At 37.9% G+C, this 15,610-nt stretch overlaps 1 protein-coding gene across 1 annotated transcript in view; it reads right to left on the reverse strand.

Moving 5' to 3' along the window:
• LOC150107505 (acetyl-coenzyme A synthetase, cytoplasmic-like) overlaps positions 1-15,610 on the reverse strand; it is a 319,474-nt gene that overhangs the window by 96,884 nt on the left and 206,980 nt on the right. Inside the window, exon 11 of the mRNA XM_090391354.1 lies at positions 5,590-5,646. Coding sequence (XP_090247480.1) covers positions 5,590-5,646 — 57 coding nt within the window. The remainder of the gene's footprint in view (positions 1-5,589; positions 5,647-15,610) is intronic.

A 15,610-nucleotide genomic window follows, 5' to 3' on the forward strand; every position in this document is an offset into this window, starting at 1 on the left:
ACTGTGAAAGTTTAGGAGATGGTTTAGTTTGGGAGAGTGAATTTAGATTAAGAGTGACTGACCTGCAGAGGGAGATAGATGAGTTGAAAGAGGAGGTGGAATGTCTTGTGAATGAGAGCAGAAGTATGAAAGATAAGATTAGGAGAATGGAAGAGATAAATGCAGGGCGAATCAGAGTAGGAGAGAGAGAGAATTTAGGGAGTATGAGTGAGAGGTATGGGGGGTGCTAGAAGAGGAGAGAATGGAAACAGTAGAAGAGAGGGAATGAGAGAGAGGTATGGGAATGCTAGAAGACGAGAGGATGGAAACAGTAGTAGGAGAGATAGAATGAGAGAGGGATATGGAAGTGCTAGAAGTGGAGAAAATGGAAACAGTAGGAGAGAGGGAATGAGAGAGAGAGAATTTAGGGAGTATGAGTAAGAGGTATGGGGGTGCTAGAAGAGGAGAGAATGGAAACAGTAGAAGAGAGGGAATGAGAGAGAGAGGTATGGGAATGCTAGCAGACGAGAGGATGGAAACAGTAGGAGAGACGGAATGAGAGAGAGATATGGAAGTGCTAGAAGAGGAGAGAATGGAAACGGTAGGAGAGATGGAATGAGAGAGAGGTATGGGAATGCTAGAAGACAAGAGGATGGAAACAGTAGTAGGAGAGACAGAATGAGAGAGGGATATGGAAGTGCTAGAAGTGGAGAAAATGGAAACAGTAGGAGAGAGGGAATGAGAGAGAGAGAATTTAGGGAGTATGAGTGAGAGGTATGGGGGTGCTAGAAGAGGAGAGAATGGAAACAGTAGAAGAGAGGGAATGAGAGAGAGAGGTATGGGAATGCTAGCAGACGAGAGGATGGGAACAGCAGTAGGAGAGACGGAATGAGAGAGAGATATGGAAGTGCTAGAAGAGGAGAGAATGGAAACGGTAGGAGAGATGGAATGAGAGAGAGGTATGGGAATGCTAGAAGACAAGAGGATGGAAACAGTAGAAGAGAGAGGGATATGGAAGTGCTAGAAGAGGAGAGAATGGAAACGGTAGGAGAGATGGAATGAGAGAGAGAGGTATGGGAATGCTAGAAGATGAGAGGATGGAAACAGCAGTAGGAGAGACAGAATGAGAGAGGGATATGGAAGTGCTAGAAGAGGAGAGAATGGAAATGGTAGGAGAGATGGAATGAGAGAGAGGTATGGGAATGCTAGAAGACGAGAGGATGGAAACAGTAGTAGGAGAGACAGAATGAGAGAGGGATATGGAAGTGCTAGAAGTGGAGAAAATGGAAACAGTAGGAGAGAGGGAATGAGAGAGATGCATGGGAGTGCTAGAAGAGGAGAGAATGGAAACAGTAGAAGAGAGAGGTATGGGAATGAAAAAAGAGGAGAGAATGGAAACAATAGGAGCAAGGGAATGGTAAGAGGTATAATGTATGGCGACTCAATGATCCGTGGTGTTCAAGATAGGATACGTGAGGAGTGTTTCCCAGGAGGAACGATAGAAAGGGTGGCTATGGCAATTAAGAGAGGTGAAAGGGTGGATGAGTTAATTGTGATGGTAGGAACGAATGACTTGAGTGGTAATGTAAGTCGAGCTGCGAGAGATATGAGATATTTGCGTGAGACTGTACAGAAGAAGACAGAGAGAGGAAAAATAGTGTGCGTGTTGCCTAGGTATGATAATGATGGGCTGAGCAGAAGAGCGGTGATATTGAATGGCATAATAGCGAGAATGTGTGACAAGAGAGGACAGGTATATGTGAATGCTTGGAGTGCATTTAAGGAAAGAGAGGAATTGTATGCGAGAGACCGTTTACATTTGAATGAGGAAGGATGTAGGCATCTGGAGAGATTGCTGTTCTGAACGAGTCAGTGTGTCCCAGGGAGGATGATAGCAGGGGTGGATTCTTGTGGGAATGGATACTTGGGAGAAGGGAGACAATGTCAGGTAACACGGAGCCCAGTGGAGTCTAGAAGGGATAATGCTGGGTATAGAAACAATGGCATTCATATGCTTCACTAATGCCAGGAGTATCCACAATAAGGGAGAGGAATTGGTGGCGCAGATAGCATCAGCCTGGCCAAAAATTATTGCGATCACTGAGACATGGTTGACAGAAGGGGATATAACAACAGGATTAGAAGTCGCTGGGTATAGCATTTTTCGTCAGGATAGGAGGGGAAAGCGTGGTTGTGGGGTACTGCTTATGATAAGTGATGACCTATGTCCTCTAAGAGTGGAGAATCTGGAAGTGAGACAAATGATTTTGAGAGAGTATAGTGTGAGGTAGAGGTAGGCATGACAGGATATTTAGTGGGGTGTTGCTACAGACCCAGGAGCACAGAGGATGGGGACCAGGAGATGTTTAGACAGCTAAGTTTGGCAAGTGCAAGAAGAATGATTGTTATGGGAGATTTTAACTTCAGTAGTATAAATTGGAGAGAGGAAAATGCATGTAGCAATAGGGGAATGGAATTGCTAGAATTTTTGAGGGACAAATGTCTTAGGCAACATGTAACAGAGGGAACAAGAGGTTCAAAAGTTTTGGATTTGGTTATAGCATCAGAAGAGTTGATAATAACTGAGTTGACGTCTCTCCCACCAGTTGGAGAGAGTGACCATATGGTGTTGACTTGGAAAATGAATAGACATGCAGGAGTATCAAAGAGACGGGAACTCATGTGGAATTATAAGGCAGGTGATTATAATAGTCTTAGACGTCAACTTCGGGAAGTTTCATGGAGGGAGGAATTGGAAGGCCGGGATATCACTAGTGCGTGGGAAATTGTGAAAGAATATTTGTTATCAGCAATGGTAAGTTGTATACCACGAGTGAAGAAGAGGACACAATTTGGAGTAAAGTGGATGACAAAAAATATTAAACAGGAATTGCATGCGAAAAAGAGGCTATGGAAGAGATATAAGGAGACAGGTGAAGAGATGCATGAGGAATATAAGACATGGGCCAGAAGAGTGACTAGTGTGGTAAGGAAAGCGAAACTGGAATATGAGAGGAGATTGGCCCTAAGATCCAAAGAAAATCCTAGGGAATTTTTTAGCTATGTGGCCAGTAGGAGGAGAAATGACTGTGGAAGAATGATATTGTGGAATAAAAATGGGAATAGAGTGACTGATGCAGAGGACATAGTGGAATTGTTCAATGAACACTTTATTGGAGTATTTCATCCTAGAGGAGTCAGTTTTAATGCTAGAGGGATAGGACTGGTTCGAGGTCTGGAGGTACAGGAGGAGAGTGTGTTTCAGATACTGAGTACTCTGGATGTCAGTAAAGCTGTGGGACTGGATGGTATTTCACCACGAGTTTTGAGAGAATGTGCTAGGGAATTGACAGTGCCTTTAACGTAGCTATCAATGAAAGTCTGGCTTTGGCAAAGGTGCCCAGGGAATGGAAGGAAGGTAAGATAGTGCCATTGCATAAGGGTGGTAACAGACTGGAAGTGTCTAATTATAGGCCAGTCTGTGTGTCATCAGTAGTTGTTAAGATCTTGGAGAAAGTAGTGAGGGACCGTATACAGCATTGGGCAGATGAGGGTAATGTTATCTGTGAGAATCAACATGGATTTGTGAAAGGACGCTCTTGTTTTAGCAATATGCTAGCCTTTTATAATAAAGTTACAAGAACATTAGATGAGGGAAAGGCATATACTGCAATTTTCTTAGACTTGGCGAAGGCATTTGACAGGGTGCCAGATGATAAGCTGATATTTAAGTTGCAGCACATGGGTCTGGATGTCGGATTGGTCAACTGCATTCAGGATTAGCTGTCTGATAGGTATCAGAAAGTTGTGTATGGTGGAGCAGTTTCCAGGAGGCAGAGGGTTACAAGTGGGGTCCCACAGGGCTCAGTACTAGGACCTATATTGTTTAACCTTTATATCAATGACATAGCCAGTGGATTGCAGGGGGATATTCAGTTGTTTGCGGATGATGCGAAGCTGGGAAGGATTATTAGTAATAGTGCAGATGTGGTAGCCCTGCAAGAGGATTTAAATAAGCTAGATAGATGGGCAAATGAATGGGGGTATCAGTTTTATGCAGCAAAATGTAAGGTCTTGAGGTTTGGGAAACATCGATGGGATGCTGCATACTCTATGGGAGGAGTTATACTGGAGGAAGTAGGGGAGACAAGAGATCTGGGGTTGATGATTGATAGAAACCTGAAGTTTAGGGGGACATATTGCAAAGGTGGTAAAGGTAACACAGAGGATTGCTGCTATTATGAGAAGGACACTGACCTGCAGAGATAAGAGGGTTATCATTCCGTTGTATAAGTCTCTGATCAGACCCCACTTTGGACTATTGTTCTCAGATTTGGTCCCCAGGATTTGAAGGGGATAAATTAACTGTGGAAAGGATACAAAGACGGATGACAAAGATGGTTTCAGGACTGTACAATGATAGTTATGAGGATCGGCTGAGAGAATGTGGACTGCAGAGTTTGGTGGATAGAAGAAGGAGAGGTGATATGATTGAGACTTTTAAACTGTTGAGAGGTGGTTACAGGGTTGACACTGGGGAGTTCTTTCGCTTGGTTGAGTAGCAGGAAGGAGTGATGACAAGAGGCCATCCCTGGAAGTTACGAAAGGAAACTGTGAGCAAGAGGGTAATGAGTGGTTTCTTTGTGTGGAGGGTGGTTGAGCCGTGGAATGCATTGCCTGATGGAGTGGTGGGAGCGAGAACGGTCAGTGAGTTTAAAGAGTGGTATGATAGACTTTGTGTTTCTCAGGGGGGGGGGACCTCCCCTCGATGAGTCTTGACAGACTTTATGTCTTAGGAAGGACCTCCCTCGACGAGTCTTTTGACTCCTTGGAGGCCTGAATAATAATAATTACAAAATTATTATTTTAGGCTCTTTTTGTTCAATATTTATACTTTACATATTGATAAGTTTGCTTATGTAAAATACAACTTTCTAATGTGGAATTTTATGGTAAAGAGAAGAGATTTTTTTTAAAATCCCTGTGATGTTTCCCTGGTCTCTGATATGAACCAACAGTTTGAAACAGTAAGGCCAGTGAAACTTTAATCAAAAGTATACTAATAAATTATTAGTATACTTTATTAAAGTATACTGTAAAGTATACAAAATAAATTGATTATTAGTTCAATGTGTTTTATGTAATGCTAAATACCAAATAATACCAACTCTCAAGCAACTCTCATGGAACTTTCAAAATGTCAAAGACATTTTGAAATTGTCTTTGCTATTTGGTTATGATTACTTTGATATTAAATGTTTAGTTGACCATATTACAGTATATTACAGTCTGACAAATAGTAGACTAATTTGGAAGAAAAGTGATGACAGGAAACTAGTAATGAAATCTTAATTGTCTTGCATTATCATAGTATCCTATGATAATTATCATAGAAAATAACATTATTTTTTTATAAGCTTGTATTACAGCTTGAATTGGTGGTTTTGCTGCACTTAAAATTTTTACAATTACATCATCAGATTGTAACATCAGAATGCAACTTCTGTATATCTCTTCCCATTTTCAACTGATTATATCAATTATGAAAAAGAAAAAAAATATATATATATATATTTATTAATATATAGTATGAAAGTCCATATAACTTACTGCTGAGCCTGGTTTCATGGGTGTGCATCCTGGCAAAGGTGTTATTACAATTCCACCCTGTAAATAGTATGAAATCCTTTTAAAATGAATGTACACTTTAAGAAGGTTTATTCAAACTTAGGATTGCAACCCACTTATACCTAAGCACATCTGTTTTCTTTTATGTAATGTTTATGAATAATAAATCATAATTATTTTTCTTTAAAACACTAAAAAAGAATGTTACCTTACTGTAGATCACAATTAAAAAAAAAAGCTTTCTAAAATATTGCTATGTGGTATTAACAATTTCAATTTAATTGTCCTTTGATTGGATTTTAAACAGCAACTCCTTTAACTTTATTTGCACTTCCAAAATCTATGCAATTACATAACATCTGACTACTCTAAACTAATAAATTTCTGATGATTGGGTTAGTTTCTCAGCTGATTAATTGGGGGGGGGGGGGGCTTGAGAATCATCATCAGTCTTTGGTTCCATCTGTGGCTGTTTAAGAACAAGTGAATCTATTTGAGCTTAAATATTTTTTTTTAAATTCATTGTCTAAGAAAGATATTTTTAAATAAAAATAAAACATGATAGTAACTGTTAAAAATTGAATTTCAGTAGTAAGCAGCTATACCAAAAGTCTCCACAGCTCAGTGGAAGCCCTTAGTAAGTTGCTCATCTACTAAGTAACAATGGTACCTTTTGGTTGAGGCCTGGGTTCAAATCCTATTTAGGATGTGAAGAACCTTTTGAGAATTTTCAAATGAATGGAAGTTAGCTAGTCTCAGGTGGAGGAGGTAGTGTTTTTTCTTCTGAAATCAGGTGTTTCACCCCATAAGAAAGAAAAATTGCCGATAAATTAATTAACAGACATACAGCCTTCACAGGTAGGATTAACTGTCCTAACATAGTATTAATTAACTTTCTATAATGCAAAATACTTGGTCACAGCAGGCACCACTATGAGCTTAGTGAGGAAGATGACATAATGAGCTAATTACCAACACTGATAGGCAATTTTAAGAATTTCTACATGAAATTATCATGTTATTATTATTATTATCATGGGTATCTCTATGGAGTCCGTAGACTCATCGCAGGAGACCCAAACTATCTAAACAATATCTATCATACCTCTTCTTGAATTCATTTACAGACAAAGAACTCACAACTGAGTCAGACAATGCATTCCACCCACCCACTCACCACCCTCCAAGCAAAAAATCTAGTTCTCACACACTTTTCCTTAATTTCCAGGGATGATCTCTTATTCTTCCATCACTATCACACAGCTGAAATATTTCCCCTGCATCAATCTTATAAAAACCTTTTAGTAATTTAAATGTTTCTATCATATCCCCTCTTCTCTGCCTATCAACCAACCTCTGCAATCTGCAAGCTCTCAATCTATCAATGTAGGGAGCATTTTTTACATCACTCACCAACTTAGTCACTCTCCTCTGAACCCTCTCCACAACCTCCTCACTCCAAGGAATCCAGGTGACCAGACATAGTAATCCAGGCACAGTAATCCAAATGTGGAAGTATCAATGCCTTATAAAGGGGAATAATAACCTCTTTATCTCTGGATGTTAGTGTGTTCTTCAATAACCAGGTAATCCTATGTGCAATCTTGGACACCTTAGCAATGTGCCCTCTGAACTTCATCTCCCTATCCACCAACATCCCCAAGTCCCTAGCCTCATCAATCTCTTGGAGTACCATTCCATCAATGTGGTACACAGCAGGTAATCTTTTAATCCCAAAATAACTTTACACTTTCCCACAATGAACTGACATCCATTACCTTTTGCCCATTTTGCCAGCTTATTTAAATCATCCTGCAACCTCTCAACATCAGCTTGATTTTTTATTTGCACTACCCAACTTTGCATCATCAGCAAACAACTGAATATCTCCCTTCAAGCCATTTCCTATATCATTTTTATACAAATTAAACCATAACGGCCCAAGCACAGAGCCCTGAGGCACACCACTGGTCACCTGCCTCATCCTGGACTCTGCTCCTCCATACTACTTTCTGGTATCTCTCCATGAGCCATTCTCTTATCCATATCACCAGTTTAGTATCCATCCCAATCTGCTCTAATTTGCGCAACAGTATTCCATGGGGTATCCTGTCAAAAAGTCTTAGCAAAATCCAGAAGTATCACTGTGTAGCCATTTCCCTTGTCCAACTCAGATGTCATTCTATTATAAAAAGTTAATAAATTGCTAAGGCAGGATCGACCTTTAACAAAACCATGTTGGCCCCTATAAAGTATCATATTCTGATCCACCCATTCTTGGATTCTGTCCTTAACTTTTCCAATACTTATACCTCCACTCCCGAGATGGTGATTGATCTGTAATTAACTACCGCAGTCTTAGAGCCACCTTTATGCAAAGGAACCACATTGCCTTCCTTCCAATCCCTAGGGACCATTTCCAGAGTTCAAACTTAAGTTAAATAACCAAGTAAGAGGCATTGACAATTCCTTTGCACATTCATGCAATACCCAAGCTGATATTCCATCTAAACTTACAGCAGCGTTTGCATTTGAATTTTGCAATATACTAAGTACCTCTGATTTATTAACTTCGATTCTCACATTAGTTATTGCTACAGATACAAAGATATCCTCACTTGGGTGATAAACTTATCACCCAAGTGAGGATATCTCAGTAACTCTACTATTCCATCTGAATTAGTCACCTCAATACCATCTGCTCCTACTAAGGTTATCCTTCCAAAGTCATTCTTCCTTTTACTTGCCACATAGTGGAAGAACTCTTTGGGATTACCCTTGATCTCTTTGGCTAAGGTCCATAATCTGATTTAGCTTTTCTTACTATGCTGGTAACCTTCCTAGCTTAAGCCTTGTACTGCTCATGGGTGTGCTGATCACCTTTCTCCTAGTAAATTCTCCATAACATTTTCTTTTTTTGCAGATCAAGCCTGATACTACTAATCATCCATCTAACATCTACTATGTTTATCTTCCTATTTCGAATGCTTCTTGCATTAGTATACAAAAATTGCAGATTCCCTTTAGTTCTTGTACCAACTTTAGAAATGATATACATTCTACTAATTTCAGTAGTCCCATGCCGATTTTTATCCACTCTATTCTTCAAATTATTCCACGAAAAAGGGAATACATGGGAATACGTTCTGATATTGCCTTCCTCAGATACCTGCTGATTTTATCCCATGCACTGCTAACATCTTTCCCCTGCAATATGTTCTGCCATGGGATGGCTGTAAGCTCACTCTGAAACTTGTTATAATTACCTAACCTGTAGTTTCATATATACTCCTTCTTAAGAGAGAAATCCACAAATTTTGCAACCTCCCAAGTCAATACCACATGATCGCTCTCACCAACTGGAGGTAACGAGGACACCTTACTTATGCATATGCAGGGCCATCGCCAGATTAGATCGTGCCCTGAGGCAAACAATTAAATATCGCCCCTCATGGATTATAAGACAAAAATATAAGAAAATCTCCAATTGCTATTTTGTTTTTATTATTATTATTCCTGACACCTCCAAGGAGTCCAAAGACTCATTGTGGGAGGACACCTACAACTTTCTCAACTGATACAACTGTCTCAACCACTACACCGAACCTCTACTATGAATCATCTCCATCAACGCCATCTACCGCTCACCTCCACCACAATTCTATGTCTATGTCTTCTATGTCTGTAAATTTATTATGAGAGAAACATTAATGCAAAATGATTACAACTGTTTATAAGCTTTTCTAAATTTAAATTATAAATTTAAAAGCTATGTCTGCCTCTATCACTATAGTTGCTAGACCAACCATAGTGACCAAATAGTTTTTAATCAGTTTAAGCTTGGAAAAACTTCTTGCTATGCTAACAGGAATTGTTAGTGTAGCAGTGGCACCTGCTGCAATATGGCTGAACGAGAACCCTTATTAAGTCGCGCCATGAGGCAGGCTGTCTCTATGCTACACCCTGTCGACACTACTGTGCATGTCCTCTGAACCTATGACCAGATCCAACACTCTCACACCACAAGTCCTTTCAGTTATGTGCTGTTTCAAGTAATTATCTCTTAGAAGGTGTATGAATTTCATTTCCATTTTGCCATGTGATATTTCCTCCTTCCATTTGATATCACCATAATTAACCCCCCCCCGCATAATAATCACTAACCCTGCATTCATTGCACTAAATTGCTGATGTATGAATTCGATATCACTCCCTGTACCCCCCCCCCTGGCCTATAGCAGCAACCAACTATATATTTGGTTGCATTGGTCACTATTTCACACCAGACTGCCTCAAATGAACTATCATTCACACGTCTATCCTCTTGATATACTACTTTCTTTGGCTGCAACTCATCAGCTATCATCAACAGTACTTCTCCCCCGTTCTATCTTCTCTATCCTCCCTGAAAATACTGTACTTATCACATTCAATTCCAGTAACCACATCTTCTGCTGACAGCCAAGTTTCACTAATGCCTACAACTTTTGGTGAGATTGCACTGACTAATGCCAAAAATTCTTCCCTCTTATTTCGAATGCTCTTGCATTAGTATACAAAAATTGCAGATTCTCTTTAGTTCTTCTACCAGCTTTAGAAATGATATACATTCTACTAATTTCAGTAGTCCCATGCCGATTTTTATCCACTCTATTCTTCAAATTATTTTGTGAAAAAGGATCAACAAATATACATTCACTACATAAGTTTCTCCTTCTTACATTCAACCTTTTCAATTTTAGTTTCCCTACCCAATTACTTCAACTTGTTCAAAAAACAATAACTTCTTCAAATGCTTATGAACTTCCACGTTCAGATGCAACCCATCTTTTGCATACAAAACTGTCTTTTGCCTTCAAACACTCCAGACATCAATAAATTCCAGACCTCTTTTTTTGCATATTCTTGCAATCATATCGTTCATTATCATCGCTTGTCTACTTAACTGTCAACCAAGTAGTTTTTTTCAGAGAAACTGAAGCATTTTCTTTAAAGCATCATATTGACAGAAATTTGCTACAGGTAGTCAGTAATTAGTGGGATAAACAATGAGTTTTGAATTTTCTGTTCAAAAACAGCATTGAAGCAACAAACCTCGACCACTGCGAGTATCATCAATGTCATCTCTCAGAGTTATAGAACTTTGTTAAGTGTTCCAGGAAAGATTTACACAACTATATCTGAAAAAGACTAACAAAAAATTTTCAGGAAAAAAAAATTTATTGCTAATAAAAACTGATGAAGAACAAACTGGATTTCAAATTGTGTGATCCCATTTTGTCAAGACTACATTTTGACTTTAAGACAAATTGTTGTAAATAACAAGAAATAGCAGAGGAAAATAACAAGGATCTAAATTTTGGATTTTTGAAACTTCAAAGGCAAAAGAGTTGCCAAGGGAAAGAAAGCTGTTTGAAATGCTACAACTATATGGTGTAATTGGAACATTATACAGATTTATGTGGCACCAAAGTATTTGAGAAGTTGGTTAGAATTACTTTCTAAAGGTAGGTAGACAAACCTAGAATCCTCAATACAGGACGACATGATTTTGTTAAAGCTAATCTTGCTTTAGAAATCTGCTGATGTTCTAAGAGCAATAACAGAGTTGGATTAGGGACTATTTATACTACAATATGTTTGGATTTTACCCAGGCATTTCGTGAGAGGTTGTTATACAAACTCAAAGAATGGATTTACAAAATAACTTGTGATATGAATAGGAGAGTGGCTGGATGACTGACTGATATCAGAAAATGATGTATGATGGTGCTGAGTAAGGAGGAACATAAATAGCTGTGTTCTACAGGGTTCTAAACTTGAATCCTGTAGTTTGAGCCACTTGTTTGTTTAACATGTATATGAATATATTGGGGAGAGGCCTTACTATTCTCCCTAGCTAACTTAGAGAGAGTAATAGGGGACATAGCTGATACAGAATCCTGCAGGCTGATTGGTTATATGGACAAGGGACAATGAATATCAGTTCAATGTCTAAGTATAAGGTTATTCATTCTTGAGGACATTGCATGCAAAGCACCATATTGACAGAAATTTGCTACAGGTAGTCAATGAAACTAGAGGGAGATGGGTGGTTATAGTGAATAGAGAGGGTTAAAATATACCAGACCACATTGCTAAGGTGGTTAAATCATCACAGTGAATAATGCAATGCTGAAGAGCATAACTTAACACAAAGGAAGTTATTTTCACAATTTACAAGTTTTGATAAAACCATCCAGACTGCTGTGCACAATATGGTCATCCACAGTCCAGAGAGAGATAGAAAGACAGCTGGTAAGATCTAGCAGTTGGTAACAAGATGATAACTGGCCTAGCAATGTGAAATTGTGCAACTAAGAAAACATCTTCAAAATATGCAGAATAGATAAATTCATGACTGACATCAACATCAAAGGAATCAAAATTCATCGAGGGAAATTTCTTCACTGTAAAATTCTTCACAGTGATTATTTTTTGCAAACTAATTCATCATTATATCAATTTTACTGATTGGTGAGAATTTTTTAATTTTTTTGTGTTTTTCTTAAGATGTTAATATTTTCTTAGTTAGATACTACAAGTTCTGTAGACAGTATATTAATTTTTACAAAACTTGCATAGGGTGGTTAGGCAGTAAGGGCATCAAATTAAGAATGTATATTTCTTTAACCTTTCATTATTTGTATGTACACTTAAGACAATCATCCAGATGTGGTATTATTATATTTCTGAACTAATTCAGATGATGAGGTACTTTCAATTATAGGATTCCTGTATATTTTGGAACTAACTCCACTTGTATTGCATGCTAAAGAGATTTACTGTTTTACAGGGATAGTTCAAGATATGTGTACATCTTTGAGCAATTATATTAAAAACTAGTGGTAAAATTAAATAAATCCTTTCATGATATAAATTAGCTTAAGGCAAAATTATCATCTGCAGCTGAAAGACTAGCCTGCATCTTATTTCCCAATATTAGCATTTCATGAAATTTATTTATTTATTTATTTATTTATTTGTATGGAGTTTCCTCCCTTTTTCTCCCCTGTCCCTATTGGGGTGAGTTGAGCCCCTCATGGGGGGGGGGGTTAAGTATTTATGGCTGTAGATGTGTGTTCACGGAGCATGTGTGTTCACGGAGCCGGTTTGCCTGCTTGCAGGATGAAAAACCCCAGATAAACTGAGGGGGGGGGGGATCCTGCTGTCCATGCCCAAGACCGGCTAACTTGGCTATGGCTGAGGAAGATCCTTAAGCTCCTCACATCGGCGACGGGAATTGAACCTAGGACACTCCTTCTCTGAGCATATGGTTGTGAAGCACACAGCCACTAGGCTAACCGTGCAGACATTTCATGAATTGTGTTTTAAAATTGACATTTGATATTTGTCTTCTTGACCTAAAAAAAAATTTATAGGTTCATGTCCCCAAAGTGTAATTAATTATTAATTATTTAGTAATTAATATTAAATAATAGATAGTTAATTATCTTGTGAAGTTCAAAAATACACTGTAATCAAAAATATCAATAGTTAATGTAGTTAACTAATATCCCCCTCAAAAAAAAAAAAAATAGTCAAACAACTGTACAACATAACATATCTGCACTTTTTTTTCCCCTTATGATGATTCTAATGATTCTATCACATCAAAAAGGTAATCGTATCAGATAATTTATAATTTTTGAAAATGAAACTGAAGAAATTATTATAAATTAGAAGTTATGTAAAGTTTTGGGGGGGGGTGTGATTAGACAGAATTGATTTTGACAAAATTACTGTATCTGCCTAAAAAAGAAATATCAGCATTTTTCTTGCAATGATTTTTCTGGAGAAGAATTTTCCCACAATGAATATGAATTCTTGGCAAATAGTTGTGTGGACACAATGGGTCAGGCTTCTCTAGGGAGTCCAAGGACCCATCAAGAAAGAGAGACGGAAGGATCCGCATTCTGTCTCTCTTTCTTGATGGGGTCCTTGGACATTCTAAAGGAGCCTATATAATAAAAATAGTAATAATGTCAGCAGTTGGAAATGAAGGGTGTATATCAAGAGATTGATAAATCAGGCATAAGGTAGGGTTGTGTGCTATCTCCACACTCTTATTTATAATCTCTATAGACTATATTATTAAGAAAGTGCCCAAATATTATTATTATTAACATTTGACCTCCATGGAGTCAGAGACTCATCATGTGAGGTATACAATTCAATGTGACTACACCCACAACACAGGCAATGCATTCCATCACCAACCACTCTCCATGAAAAGAACCCACTCCTCACTCCTCTGCTCACACCCTCCTTATACAGTTTCCAGCAATGGTCTCTTGTTCTACCCTTCCCCCCTCTCCCAATGTATGAAAAATCTCTTCCATGTCAACCTGATAACAACCCCTAACTAGCTTATATGTCTCAATCATATATCCCCCTTCCTCCTATTCATTAGGCTCTGCAACTTATATTCTCTCAATCTGCCCTCATACTCCACATACCAAAGACCACTGATCACCTGAGATAGTTATCTCTCAAGAACTTGAGAAATTCATTTTCCTTATTCCCAAATGCTATCTCTTCATTCCAATCTATACCACCATAATTAAAATCACCCATAATAATTACCCTTCCTTTGTTCACTAATCCAAGTTGTTTATATATTTCTTCATCACCACCCTAAAATTCCCAGGCCTATAACTACATCCAACTAAATATGTCTTCCTCTCAACCTCCACGTTACAACCACACTACCTCATAGCTATTGCCACTATTTCCCCTGTTTCTTTCTTTTTAAGTCTACCTTATGTAAACTTAATCCTCTGCTATTGTAAAATTTTCTTTATTATGTTATGTTAAGAATATTTAAGATGTTATATATTTAAGAGGTCTTCTATTGCACCATTTGTAATATTCTAATATTCTATTATCAACTTTATATTGCTATCAACCGCGCCTTTTATTCCTTTTACAAGTGCACTTTAGGTCTAACTTATTTCTTCTACTTTACTCAAATAAAACTAAACTATAATCTGCTTAATATAGACCTCGCTATTAATCCATTATAATCTTCTTAATGTCTGCACTGGTAGTGAATGGCCTTTGTTATTAGTCTATCCACGATAAACAGGATACCAACTCTCAAACTATGCAATATAGAAAAATTTATTTGTTTAATGACTGCACCATTCTAAATTATATATATCTTCTTCTTCTTCTTCATGTAGCTTCCTCAGTGAGAGGGTGCAGCATCATGTCCTTCCAGTTCTCTCTGTTGGTGGCTTTCCTTTTTTGTTTCTGCATAGCCATGTGATCCTGTCCATGATCTTATATCTTCAAGCCATGTCCTTCATTTTTTGCCTCTTGATCCTTTTCCCATAATTTTTCCTTCTAAAACTGTTAGCATCCTCTGTCCTGCTGAACCTCTCAGTACATGTCCTGCCAATCTCATCTTTCTCTGGATCACCTCCTGTAATAAAGATCTCTATGTTCTCATTCTCTGTAGGACATCTGTATTTGTCATGTGTTCTGTCCATGAGATTTTCAGAGCTCTCCTATAGTACCACATTTCAAAGGCCATTATCTGTTGCCTTACTCCCTTCTTGAATATCCAGGTCTCAACTCCATATGTAAAAGCAGTAAAGTAGGTGCCTGAATATTTGTATTCTGTTGTATGTTCAATTTTTATATTGTTTATGAATATTTCTGGCTCGGATCTGCTTTCTTTTGAGATTTTCATAAATTTGGTCTTTTCTGCATTTATATCTAATCAAATTCTTTACCTTCCTCAATTAGTAGCTGCAGTAATTTGATTAATTTGTTTTTGTTTTCTGCTATTAGAATGCTATCATCAGCATATCTAAGATTGTTGTATTTTATACCATTGATACTAATTCCTATTTTTTGTTTTTCAATCTTTTTCATCACTGTCTCACTATAGATATTAAATAGATTTGGTAAAAGGATACAACCTTGTCTAACTCCTCTTTTTATTTTCACTACAGAA

This window comes from Typopeltis vanoorti, chromosome 4 (genome assembly GCF_054136105.1).
Source record: "Typopeltis vanoorti isolate ZY-2024b chromosome 4, IOZ_Tvanoo_1.0, whole genome shotgun sequence".
Lineage (NCBI taxonomy): Eukaryota > Metazoa > Arthropoda > Arachnida > Uropygi > Thelyphonidae > Typopeltis > Typopeltis vanoorti.